Source organism: Xenopus laevis, chromosome 2L (genome assembly GCF_017654675.1).
Source record: "Xenopus laevis strain J_2021 chromosome 2L, Xenopus_laevis_v10.1, whole genome shotgun sequence".
Taxonomy (NCBI): Eukaryota; Metazoa; Chordata; class Amphibia; order Anura; family Pipidae; genus Xenopus; species Xenopus laevis.
Genome location: NC_054373.1, coordinates 139,285,042 through 139,297,966, shown reverse-complemented (window position 1 = coordinate 139,297,966; position 12,925 = coordinate 139,285,042). Strand labels below are relative to the sequence as shown.

At 38.2% G+C, this 12,925-nt stretch overlaps 1 protein-coding gene across 2 annotated transcripts in view; it reads left to right on the top strand.

Moving 5' to 3' along the window:
• Window positions 1-1,909: 1,909 nt before the first annotated feature.
• LOC108708519 (epithelial-stromal interaction protein 1) overlaps window positions 1,910-12,925 on the top strand; it is a 35,357-nt gene continuing 24,341 nt past the window's right edge. Inside the window, exons 1-6 of one of the 2 annotated variants that reach the window (XM_041582470.1) lie at window positions 1,910-2,161; window positions 4,919-4,977; window positions 5,866-5,949; window positions 6,748-6,821; window positions 8,461-8,544; window positions 10,534-10,607. In XM_041582470.1, the coding sequence (XP_041438404.1) occupies window positions 1,971-2,161; window positions 4,919-4,977; window positions 5,866-5,949; window positions 6,748-6,821; window positions 8,461-8,544; window positions 10,534-10,607 (566 nt within the window). In that variant the 5' untranslated portion in view covers window positions 1,910-1,970. The remainder of the gene's footprint in view (window positions 2,162-4,918; window positions 4,978-5,865; window positions 5,950-6,747; window positions 6,822-8,460; window positions 8,545-10,533; window positions 10,608-12,925) is intronic. The other variant, XM_018247311.2, reaches the window with a different exon arrangement.

Genomic DNA, 12,925 nt, shown 5'->3' with positions numbered 1-12,925 from the left:
TGCCACTGTCCAGGTCGTTGCACCCTTTAAACAACTTTAAAATCATTTTTCTGGCCAGAAATGTCTTTTCTAGATGTTAAAGTTCGCCTTCCCATTGAAGTCTATGGGGTTCGCGAACCGTTCGCGAACCGCTCGCGTTTTTGCGCAAGTTCGCGAATATGTTCGCGAACTTTTTTTCCGACGTTCGCTACATCCCTATGTACCACTGTAGTTACCCATCAGCTCTTTGCATTAATTTGCTAAGCTGTAATTGGACTTATTAAAACTAGTTGCTGGTAACTGCACTGGCGCAATATAGCACCTTTGTTAGCTAATAAACATAGCAGTAGCGTAACTAGAGGGGGCCCCGCCCCCTCCGTATGGCCCGCATTTTGAGCAGGCCTGGATTTGTGGAAAGGCCACCTAGGCCCGGGCCTAGGGTGCCAGGATTTTAGGGGGGCGGCATGGTGCCCAACCACACCCACATTAGTTCAAAAACACTAGGGATGCGCTGGAGATACAATAATTTTTTACATTTCCCATGCGCTAATCCCCATTGCTCCGGTCCAGATGATGAAAATATGCACAAATAAAGGGGAGGGGACAGGGGTGACGAACAGCAGTGGGCCTAGGGGCGCCCACTATGTAAATCCAGCCCTGATTTTGAGTGGCGCACGTGCTACCGGGGGCCCTGAAGGGGTGCGGGCCCTGGCCTGCTCGCACCCCCTGCTCCCCCGGTAGTTCCGCCACTGAAAAATAGTATAAAACAGTTGGGTTTTGTACTATTGTTCACCTTCCAAACACTTTTTTTTCAGTTCAATTGTTTTCAGATTGTTCCCCAAAAATAATGACTTTTTTCAATTACAGTTCAATTTTTTTTTTGTATCAACTCTATAATTCAGCGCAGACTCTAAACCGCATTTCCTTCGTTCGAACGTTCAAAGAAAAAATCGGTCAAACGTTTAAATTCTTTGAATCAAATGTTTTTCCTTCGATCAAAAAAAGCTTGGAAAGCCTATGAGGAGCTTCCCCATAGGCTAACATTGGTGCTCGGTAGGTTTTAGGTGGCGAAGTAGGTGGTCGAAGTTTTTTTTAAAGAGACAGTACTTCGACTATCGAATGGTCGAATAGTTGAATGATTTTTAGTTTGAATCATTCGATTCGAGGTCGACGACGTAGTTGAAGGTCGAAGTAGCCAATTCGATGGCCGAAGTAGCCAAAAAAATACTTCGAAATTCGAAGTATTTTTTATTCTAATCCTTCACTCGAGCTAAGTAAATGTGCCCCATAGAATATTGAAAGTAATTGGAAAAAGTCAGTGTCGTAACTACCAGGGGAGCAGGGGGTGTGATTGGGCCAGGGTCCGCACCCCCTCAGGGCCCCGGGCAGCTTGTGCCGCCACTGATTTTGGGGGATTCCGGCCGAATAGAGGGGGCGGGGGCAGGGGTGCTTCGCCAATGAGGCGAGTTGAGGCTGTCGCCTCAGGCAGCAGCACCCCACTAGGTACCAGGGGCAGCAAAAATGCTGCTCCTGGTACTTTAAGAGCGAATTTCTGGGGTAGGGGGGCAGTCCAGCGCGAGGGCCCGTCCCCCTCTAGTTACGTTGCTGGAAAAAGTCTTTATTTCTGGTGATCTATTTAAAACCAACTGAACTGGAAAAAAGTGTTAAAAGGTGAACAAACCCTTTAACTAATACCATTGGCTGAGACAGCACATTTCTAGGGTGGGAGTGAGTGGTGCACTATGTCCACTGTGGGCTCCTGCTAAATTTTATACTTGTGAATAGAAGAAAAGGAACTAGGAAGACATTCCCTTATTAAAGGCACGGACGACAGACGACAGGTGAGGGGTGCCACTCCTATACACGTATCGCAGGCGGGACATTCCATTCAGCATAGACCCGACGCCACCCCGTTTGCGGAAAACTTGCCCGTGGGCGGAGTTTATCAACACTATCACAGACTTTCGCTTTGACTAAACAGCAAGTGCAAGATGTACGGACAGGGTGCTGCTGGGGCTGGACGCGGAGCGGAGAAGGACCGCAGATTGGACAATGGCTACCTACATGGCACCCCGCGGAACCATCCAGATGAAGGGAGGTGGGGCTCTGAGAGAATGGGGGAGCAGAATATCCCTGACACTGCTCAGCAGCCATGTCAAGATACCTCCAGGGATCCGCAGTAGTAAGTGAAGCTGTACAGAGGCCAACGATGCATAGATAATTATATAGACAGATACATGGACCACAGCTGCGCCAATAGACAGCGTTTCACATTAAAAGATCTATTTTATTATCCCTAAAGCTAAAGGACTAGTGCTGTACAGAACCCATAGACATTGCTGACTAAATCCGACTTCCACTTTCTCAGAGCTCTTCTAGTTTCGTTTCTTGAGAGCGGACTTTTCTCTCTAGCAGCACAAGCAGGCGGGGGGCGGAGTCACATGAATTGGCAGAGAACTGTATCCCTGCGCATTAAATGCCACCACATTGTTCTTCTTACTATTTATATTTATTTATATAATAATACACAAAAGCCATGAATATCTTGTAAATGATGTCCTTATAAATGGTGAGTTCTGATGTCATCAGTTATAAACAGTGAGTTCTGATGTCATCAGTTATAAACTGTGAGTTCTGATGTCATTTCTGTCACATGACTCACTGAAACTTGTGTATTATAATAAATAAAGTACCCCCAGTTGCAAAATATGAGGATATTAGAAGTTACCTCGGAGTTTCATGACCTGTATAAAAACACTCGGCCTTTGGCATCATGTTTTTATATGGTCATGAAACTCCTCAGTAACTTATAATATCCTTATATTTTACACGAGGGGGTACTTTATTCACTATATATATTTGCACCCTTGGAAACCCCCAGGGAAATGTTTGCGCCTAGATTTACGAGTGCCCGTCTGCAACTTCACTGTCTACAGTGCTGCTTTGAATATGAATCAGTTATTGTATAGAGATACACATGGGATAGTATGCAAGGAGCTCATTTAAAATAAATAAAGTACACATAAACAAGACTTAAATGCTCTGCAATAGTGGCAGATATGCTATATGCCAATAACACAAATACAGCAGAACCCCCATTTTACATTTTTCAAGGGACCAGAATAAAATCATGTAAAATCAGTGAAATGTATTATGCATAATATACAGGAGGGGCCACTAAAAAACAATGTAAACTGAGGGAAAACTTAAAATCAGGGGATGTAGTATTGAGGTTTCAATGTATGTAACTGAAGTAGAATTGCCAGCCCTCTTTCAAATCATTTGTATCTTACCCCAATTCCAATGAAACAAAACACCTTTTAACTGCAACAATACTTTTTTGTTTGGCGGGGGAGCAGTTTGGAAGGTGTGTAGGCAGTGGCGTAACTTAAAGGCGCTGGGAGCCCAACAAAAAAATCTTTGGTGGGGCCCCACGTGCACAGCGCCCCTGTATCGCCTCTCATGTGACCTGCCCACGTGCATCCCCACCTGTTGTCAGTCTTGGCAAGGGCTTTTTTGTTAGGTTTCATATGGAATTGGCATGTGTATGGCTGTCTTAAAATGCTGAGTAGTGCTAAGAGAACTGAATATACTGTATGCTTACACAATTTAGTATTTGCTTCATCCACCACCAAATAGGCACATCCCAGCACGTATATTGTTTTTTCAGCCAAATAAAAGTTGCCATTATTTAGAGTTTATGGATAATATTTCTTCCAGACTGGTGAGCGTCTGTTAAGTATTGGCAGCATAGGTGTTTTCACAGGCTTAGAGCTGGGCATACATGTTCCAATAAAATTGGTAGTGCCACTTGTATGATATCTGTCTGTTTGGTCTGCAGGCAAAAATGTCAGTTAATAACTTATCAGCCAGCACATGCTGTCTTAAATGCATATTCTTAGCCCACAACTGACCTAGCTTTCACAACCCTTTTTGACCCATTATTTATTCGGTAAACCTTCTACCACTTTAACCAACAAATGAAAAGTGAAAATATATTATTTACCTTATGCTTAAGTAAAGTGAAACTTAAAAGGGGAACTCCAGCTTCCAAGGTTCCAAAATTTGATAAAGAGGCCCACATAACATAGAAACCCCTAGTATACTCATAACAGTTACCTGTTTTTTCAAAAAGTATGAATAAATGCCATTTTCTATGCTGCAATCCAGCTGGTTAACAGTTCTTTTCTTTTTGCATCATTTAAAAATTCTGGCAGGAAAGGTGGGACTAAAACACTGATGTTACAAATTGTAACAACTTCTCCACAGCTTACAGAGAGCATACAGGAACTACATAACCCAGAATGCATTGCAGGGAATTGTGGGGGTTGGAGGATGCAGTCTAAGGACAACTGGCTGTTGATACAAAGTAACAGTAGTCAGTCAGCTCAGCAAAGTAGTCAGTCAGATTAGCAGAAGAGCATGTGGCTAGGCTTAGGGAACTGTCAGAAACCATTAAAAATCATGAAAAGTCTGCATATTTTTTAATTGATATATATTTCAAAGTTACTTGAAATTATGTTTACTTTTCAAAAAGCGTAAGTTATGTTTTTGTGGAGTTCCCCTTTAAGTACCTATGCCTACAGGGATAATGTTGATACAAAGTAACAGTAGTCAGTCAGCTCAGAAAAGCAGTCAGACAGATTAGCAGAAGAGCAGGGGGCTAGGCTTAGGGAACTGTCAGAAACTATTAAAAATCATGAAAAGTCTGCATATTTTTTAATTGATGTATATTGCAAAGTTGCTTGAAATTATGTTTGCTTTTTAAAAAGCGTAAGTTAAGTTTTTGTGGAAATCCCCTTTAAGTACCTATGCCTACTGCATTGTTTGATTAGCTTTAGGTGTTAAAAATGCTGAAAGGTAAAGGTTACATGTGTCCATACTTTTGTCTTTTAAATTATTAAAATAATATATGTAATAATATTTTTTTTTTTTGTAGCATGGGAGGCTTCAGTATGATTTTGCCAAATCAATCCAAAAGAGAAAAAACTCAGACAAGTAAGACCTATTTACATGTATTTGCTATTTACTCACAGTAAGGGGAAGTGTGTTCACAAAAGATTTAAAACATGTTTTCATTTGCCCACCACTCTCCCAAATGGAATAGAGTTTACAGAAAACAATAGGACTCATCTCGTCTGCAAATACTCAGCCTGCTAGCTTCTCTAAAACATTTTTTATTAGAGTGAAAGCCTTTCCTCGGACGGCAGTGAGCGGGCAGTTACCAGGGGCAGAAATAACCCGCCTCTGTTAAATTAAAGAGCTGTATTTAGTTTTTTAGGACTCTTACAGGACTCTTACAGACAAGCGTTTTTACCTGCACTCCCCTGCGTCCGTTTTTCTGCATTCAGCTGCAGGGGAGCGCAGGAATAGACGCATTACATTTTTTCCAATGGGGCTGTACTCACACAGGCGCGTGTAGGCGCCGAACGCAGGAAAAATGCAGCATGTTGCGTCTCAACCTGCGTTCGGCGCCTAAACGCACCTGTGTGAGTACAGCCCCATTGGAAAAAATGTAATGCGTCTATTCCTGCGCTCCCCTGTGGCTGAACGCAGAAAAACGGAACGCAGGGGAGCGCAGGTAAAAACGCTCGTCTGTAAGAGCCCTTAAAACAGAAATTCAGCTGTTTAAGTTAACAAAGCACAATAGCATTCTTTGCACTAGCGGCTCCTCTTCAACCAGCTCTGCTGCCACCTACAAAAACGCTGTTGAGAGTGAAGTGCGGGAGGGAGAGGAGCAGAGGTTTTCGTCTGAAATATGCACTTTGTACCATTGCTCTGCATTTGTAAATGAGGCTTATAGTTCTTAAATTACTGTGCTATTATGTTTGCAGGTGGTATCTGGCCTAAATCAATGAGGCTTTAATGCTGATATGTCTTTTGTAGTTGCAAAGCAAGAGCTAGAAAACTGGGAGCGTTTTAAAGAGGCTAGAAAACCAGGCCCAATTAAATTGACCCCAAAGAACCTAGGTAAGTAAAGTCATGGTTCATAACAAATCGCCATACTGTTCTGATTGAAGTTTTTGAGCTTACAGATTGCATTCCAGCCAACACTGTAGCAGAGAAAATGTCACATTATTAACATTTAGAGGTACATGTATCAAGGGTTGAAACTTGCATAAACTCCTATCAAATTCTACTAGTTGAAATGTATTAATAAAATCACATTTTTAATATTCAGATGAATGTAAATGTCCCAAAAACTCAATTTGAGTTTTTTCTCTGAAAAAAACTTGAACGTCAGGAAGGCTGCAAACATCTCCAAATTGATCCCCGCCCCTCTCCCATTGACTTAAACAGTAATTTTGCAAGTCGAATTCTAATTCTTAAAGGGCCAGCATGTGATAAATCTCGTAAATAGAATTTTTAACTCCCTAGTCGAATTTTGCAGTTTTGACCATAATACAAAATTAATTTTCAATTCAACCCTTGATAAATCTGCCCCTTAGTCTTTTAAACAAAACATTATACCAAAAATGAATAAAATTCAAGTTCAGAATAATAACTGTATGAAAATGATTCCATTTATATTTAAAATAAGAATAATGTATATGTACCTCATGAAATGTCATTGAAATTGTCTACAAATGTTTCAGCAATTTTCTTAGAGACAGTTTCAATTTAACTATAAGAGTCATTGCCATAATTTTAGTCCCAGTAGAAAGTACTGGCAAGATAGACACTTGTATATAGGTCTCTCTTTCACCAGTACTGATAAAGGAAAGAATATATGGATGCATTTCTCCATTGTTTTTATACTTTTTGTAGGTGGTGGAATAACGGAAGGTGAAGCAAGATGGAACCAACAATTGACACAGTCTCAATCCAGATACCAAAAAATGGTTTGCTATTGTTTCTTAACATTGTATGAACATTTATAAACACAGAAGGTGCATTGAACTTGCTTGTAAGGGCATATAGTTTTCAAAAGAATATAAAAAAAATGAATTTGTGACAGATTAGGATTTATGATTTGCCTGCTTGCTTTCCTGTGCACCAAGAAACAAGTATATCAAAAGAAACAAGTATAAACAAAAATAATATTTTCAGAAATGTCCTTGAAAGCAAAAGGCATGGATCAAGCAGTGTTCTTAAAGCATTTTCCTTGTTGTAGTCTGTTCTGACTTTTGGTGGCATCACTGAAACAATGCAGTTCCTTTATACATATACAGGCTTACTGGTGATGTGGCCAAACCCTGGCATTAATCTCCCAATTGCCCCAAATAAAAATAGTGGCTGGTACACTCAGCCCTGAGGCACTCAACCCAGTCCATTTTTTTACATTAGTCATATTTCGGTATCACATAGTTTCGACAGTTGGAGGTAACCTTTAGCAATTCTATGAGCAGCCTATCTGAAATCATCGAGTGGGGTTCATGAATTTTTTATATGTAGGGAACTGGAAACATTTTCATAATCCGTTATTTGGAAACCCGTTTTTCAGAAAGCTTCATATTGTGAAAATAATCCAAATTTTTAAAAATGATTTTCTTTTTCTTTGTATTAATAGAAAAGTACCTTGTACTTTATCCAAACTAGAATATAATTAAACCTTATTAGAATCAAACCCAGACTATTGGGTTTATTTAATGTTTACATGTTTTTCTACTACACTTAGAGGCCTATTTATTAAACTAATTTTTTCTTGTCGACTTTTTGAAGGGCAAAACTCAAGTTTTTAGAGGAAAAAATAGCAAAAGTTTTTGGGATTTATTAAACCCTCAGTGGTGAACTCCACGGCGTGTTGAGGACCCGATTCATCGACATCCAACTGTCGGGTAAAGACGCAGCGTACATCGTTCACATCCGACAATCGGATACATGTAGTTTGTACCTGCGACTTCTAGATCAGTCCCATTATATCCTGGACGTCCTGACACGTTGCATGTCATCTCCTGGCCATTAATCATTCCTCAACGCACCGTGGAGTTCAGCCCTAAAGCTGCTAAAAATCTGAATCCAAAATACTCCAGCTAAAACTGTCAAGGTCATGTAGAAGTCAATGGCAGATGTCCCTTTTACAATTTGAAGATGTTGTGATCTGTGCTGGTTTTCATACGACAATCTGAAAAAGTCGGGGGTTTTGAGCAACAACTTGATTCAGGTGTCAAACTTGAAAAATTTGTATGATTAGAATTGTCACAATATTTTGTTGAGACTTTTCCTTCACCCTGGATGGGAGTTAGGTCGACTTTGTTAAAATAAAAAAAATTGATAAATCTGAGTTTTACTAAATACCCCCTTAGTGTATGAATATCCAAATTATGGAAAACTCAATTATCTGGAAAACCCTAGGTCCCAAGCATTCTAGATTACAGGTCCCATACCTGTATTGTGAATACTGCATTTCTTTACTTGCAGGTGTCATTATGTCCTTGCTGATATAACAAATATTTATTTTGTTGATAATCAGATTTGTTTGAATCATACTGTCAAATCTACAGATTGTAGTCTCATAAGAAAACATTTCTTTCCTTGCAGCTCAAGAGGGAAGAGTATAAGACGAAACAAAGAGAAGAAGAAGAAGCTCAAATACAGAAAATGAAGAACATCCAAAGACAAAAGGTATTATTTATTACTGGCAAATATTACACTGGCTCACCGCTAATCATGTTTAAATGATTAGGTAGGGTTGCAATTAGGGTGTCCTCACAAAATTCATACAGACAGAAACATGAGATTCTCTGCACTGACCCCTATCAATATAATAGGGACATTTTGTGCATAAAGCTACTGAAACAAAACAGGGAAAATACAGTATATTGCAATATATTCAAGATGACCTAGGGGCAGATTTATCAAGGGTCGAAATTTAAATTGAATTTAAAAAAAAATAGATTTTCGAATTATTTTTAGTGTACTTTCAAATATCAAATAGTCCAAATTTTTGATTTGAAGTTGAAAAAAATGTGACTATCATGTATTGTCTCTTTAAAACTTCGACCAGTCGCCATCCAAAACCTGCCGACTTGCTGTTTTAGCCTATGGGGACCTCCTAGAACCTATTTGGAGTCATTTGGTGGACTTTTAAAAATCTAAGTTTTTTTGGGCAAATCCTTTGATTTAGTGATTTAGTTGGTGCTGCCTTATTTTTACAGAGAAAAGGGAAATAATTTTTGAAAATGTGAATTATTTTATTAAATGGAGTCTATGGTAGATGGCTTTCCTGGAATACAGAGCTTTCTGCATAGTGGGTTCCATATCTATATATACCATTATAGATTCTGGAGGATGGCAGTGGCATTGCAGAAGCTGAATGATAGGGTGGAGTTCTTGTGGCCATTCATAATTCTGAATAGCATTTTTTTAAAAAGTATGATTTCTCTTATATGAATGACATTTACTTACTGTATAGGTAAAACTGTTTTTAACTGCTTCCTTTCCACCAATTAGAAACCATTTAAGGAATGCTTACTTTTTATTAGACCAATATCTTTTGTTCAAAGGAGACATAACAGTATGTAAAATGTGCCTCATACTCTTTTAAATATTAAAATAATGTGCTTAAAAAAAGTGGTGTTTCTGGTTGCTTTATTGAAAATTTCTGCAAAAACTCTACTATTTCTACCCATCTGTTCCACTTCCCGCTGCCTCCTTTCCTAGGCTGTGCAGGAGAGCCGGCAGCACTCAGCACTCTAGGATAGAAACCAATCAGCAGCTAAACTGAAGCCTGCCTTTGCTTGTGTTACTGCAGGGCTGTGATTGGCTGTCCCCCTCCTACTGTGCTTCTGGCAGGAACTGTTAGGACACACCCACCTTTTAATTCAAACAGGGACAGAGACCATAGTAGATCTATAGGGAGCTCCAATGAAAGGGCCATTTTGAATTTTTAGCCCAACATAAACCAGCACCATATATTATTCATTATTGCCTACAACAATAATTTTCATGTATCCTATATGTCCCATTTCAAAAGAGACTAGATCTTTTGAAGGTAAACGCATGACTTTTAAAGAAACCTAGCTCTGGTAAAGATGGACTTTTGCATTTGCAGAGCAGATAAGCAAAGACAATTCCATAAAATCCAGGATTTCCACATTACATATACGTTTACAAATAGATAGATATTTTGATTTTACATGAAAATAACTTTTAACTGTTGTAAAGATACTAACTAGGGTTGCACCTTTATGGGTTTAAATTGGCTTTGACACTGGCTGTCTAGTTCAAACTGCCTGTCCAGATAGGACTGTCCGGATGTCCTGATTGACCCACCTTAACCTTACTGGCCTAACATCATTGTCCCAATCCCAATCCAGTGTCACCCACTCAGCCTCCTACTTCACTGCCAAACCCCACCACCCCCTGTCCCAAACATCTACTTATAAAAGGGGGCAACCATTATAGTAATAGTCAGTAACTCAAATGCAATGGACATTTGTAAAAAAAAACATTTCATTTTATTAATTAGTTATCCTGTATTATCATTCAAATATTATTGTAATTAAAATGATATGATAAAAACATTAATTTGAAATAAACAAAAGCAGGTGCATACATGTGTATTACAATATTAAAATAATTAAAAACTGTATTTTTATGTGGGATGATTAGGCTGAGAAACTTGAAGAAAAAAAGCGCCAGCAAGAGGCTCAAAGACAAATCGAATATAGTGGAGACAGGTACAGGTAAGATAAACAATGAACTAAAATACATTATTACATCACATTAAACTACATTACGGCATTACATTACATTGTTATTATTTTTTTCTAAAGTGCAAACTACAACATAATTGTTCTGAATTCTTGCACATATTCTCTGTGCTGACTCAGCAATAAATTATGAAGGAACTTGAATGTTGAATTCAGTTCAAGTTAATTGCCGGATATTCCTTAGAATGTTCAGTATTTCTGCAAATACAGTACCATTTATCTTGTTATCCTTGAATCTTGCAAACCTTTTCCTTGTATATAGTTGCTTATATAATTATGTATTATGCATTAGTGAATACTTTACAAGCTGAAAATATTTTGTTCTTGGTAAGAATTACTTCCTAATAAAATCAATAAGGATTTTAGGCAGTAATGTCCAACCTGGAATCCTTCAGCAAATGTTACATTTATTTATCAGCATTGTCTGATATCCAAAAGATGTTTACAGATTCTGGGAGTTGGAGTTCAGCAGTAGGCAGAAAGTTTCACATTGGGGTTCCCTGACATTAAGGGGCAAAATTTATCAAGGGTCAAATTGAGATTTTTTTATGGTCAAAACTGTCAAATTCGACTAGGGAGTTATCCAAATTTTATTTAGAGTTTTATTAAAAAATTTTTATTAGATTTTTGAGATTTATCATACTCTGGCCCTTTAAAAATTCAAATTTGACTATTCGCCACCTAAAACCTGCCAAATTACTGTTTAAGTCAACGGGAGAGAAACAGGGATCAATTTGGAGATGTTTGCAGCCTTCCTGACCTTCGAGTTTTTTTCGGAGAAAAAACTTGAATCGAGTTTGAACGAATTCTATTTGAATTTTCGGGTCGTTAAAATTTGTGAAAGTTGATTGATTAATACATTTCGACGAGTCGAATTTATGGGAGTTTTAAAAAACTCAGGAATTCTAAATCCGACCGTTGATGAATATGAGGGCATTTTGTACCGGATAATATATCCCCACTAACATTTACAAAATAATTAGAAATTACCTCAGAGTCCTGTGACCTTTAAAAAAGCACTCTGAGACTTCTAATAGCCTTATAAATCCATTGTATAATGCACACTCGGGGATACATTATCCCTCATACACCGTAATTAATCAAAGAAATCATCTGCTAACTGCTTTAATCCAGAATACTATTTTCCAGAGACTGATGCAATGCTTTTTTTTGTGGAAAAGCACTAGAAATGTTGTTAGATTTTTGGCATTCAAGGACTTCTACTTTGCTATATTCCATTTGACGGTATAATAAAGTTTCTCTGAATAGATATATTGCTACACTGAGACTCTTCGCCAAAACTTTTCTTAGAGCAAATAACCATGCAGTATATGTTGTAACTTGCAACATGTGAGACGGGGTTGCTTATCTGATATGGCTGGGTAAATACAGTCATATGAAAAACTTTGGGAACCCCTCTCTATGGGGTGCCGTTTGTCCAAAATACATTCTGTATACAAAACTATCCCTAATACACATAATGAATGTCTCTCATGTTATATAAGTATTTGTGACCATACACAGATAAAAAAATATACAAAAGACTTATTTCTATTAAAGAATGAGAACAAAATCTGGTTAGTGCACAAAAGGATGTCATTATATCACAAACTCCATTCTGTACAGTTTAACAAGCAAATGTATAACCTCCATGTAACGGACTCACTTGTGTGCAAAGTTATTTACAGAATGAATTATGTAAAAACAAAGTTGGACATAATATATAATAGTGTAACTAACTAGTGCTTGTCAAGCTAGATTTGACTGACAAAATAGATATCTGTGACAGAAAGCAAGATTTTATAGTACAGGATTCATTCTTTCCACAAAATGACAGTTTTGTTTCACAAAACAGATAAAATAACCATTCTGTGAAGCAACACTGTCAGTCACATTCCTGAACCAATAAGAACAAAGCTTATTACCATATACAAACAAGATGAGAAGTGGCCAGCTCTGCTCCACATGGTTAAGGCAAAGTATCTGGCATGCTATAGAGGGCGCCCTCTAATGTCCCCTGTGCTGCATAGTAATAAACATGAACAAACCTTTCCTAAAAGAGCTGCTGTTAAACACTACAGGTTCATAAATGGAAGTTTTTACAAATGGCTGAGAAATATAATGCTGCACTTATAATGATTGTAGAGAAAGAAAAGTATGCAAAACATAAATATGATCATTTTAGCTGATATGGCTATTCTTATTGTAGTAACCTGCTTGTGTGGCGATTTTGGTTAAGGGCATTCCTGCTGTTTTGCCATTATCTTATGACTTACTCCTATTCCTCTTCC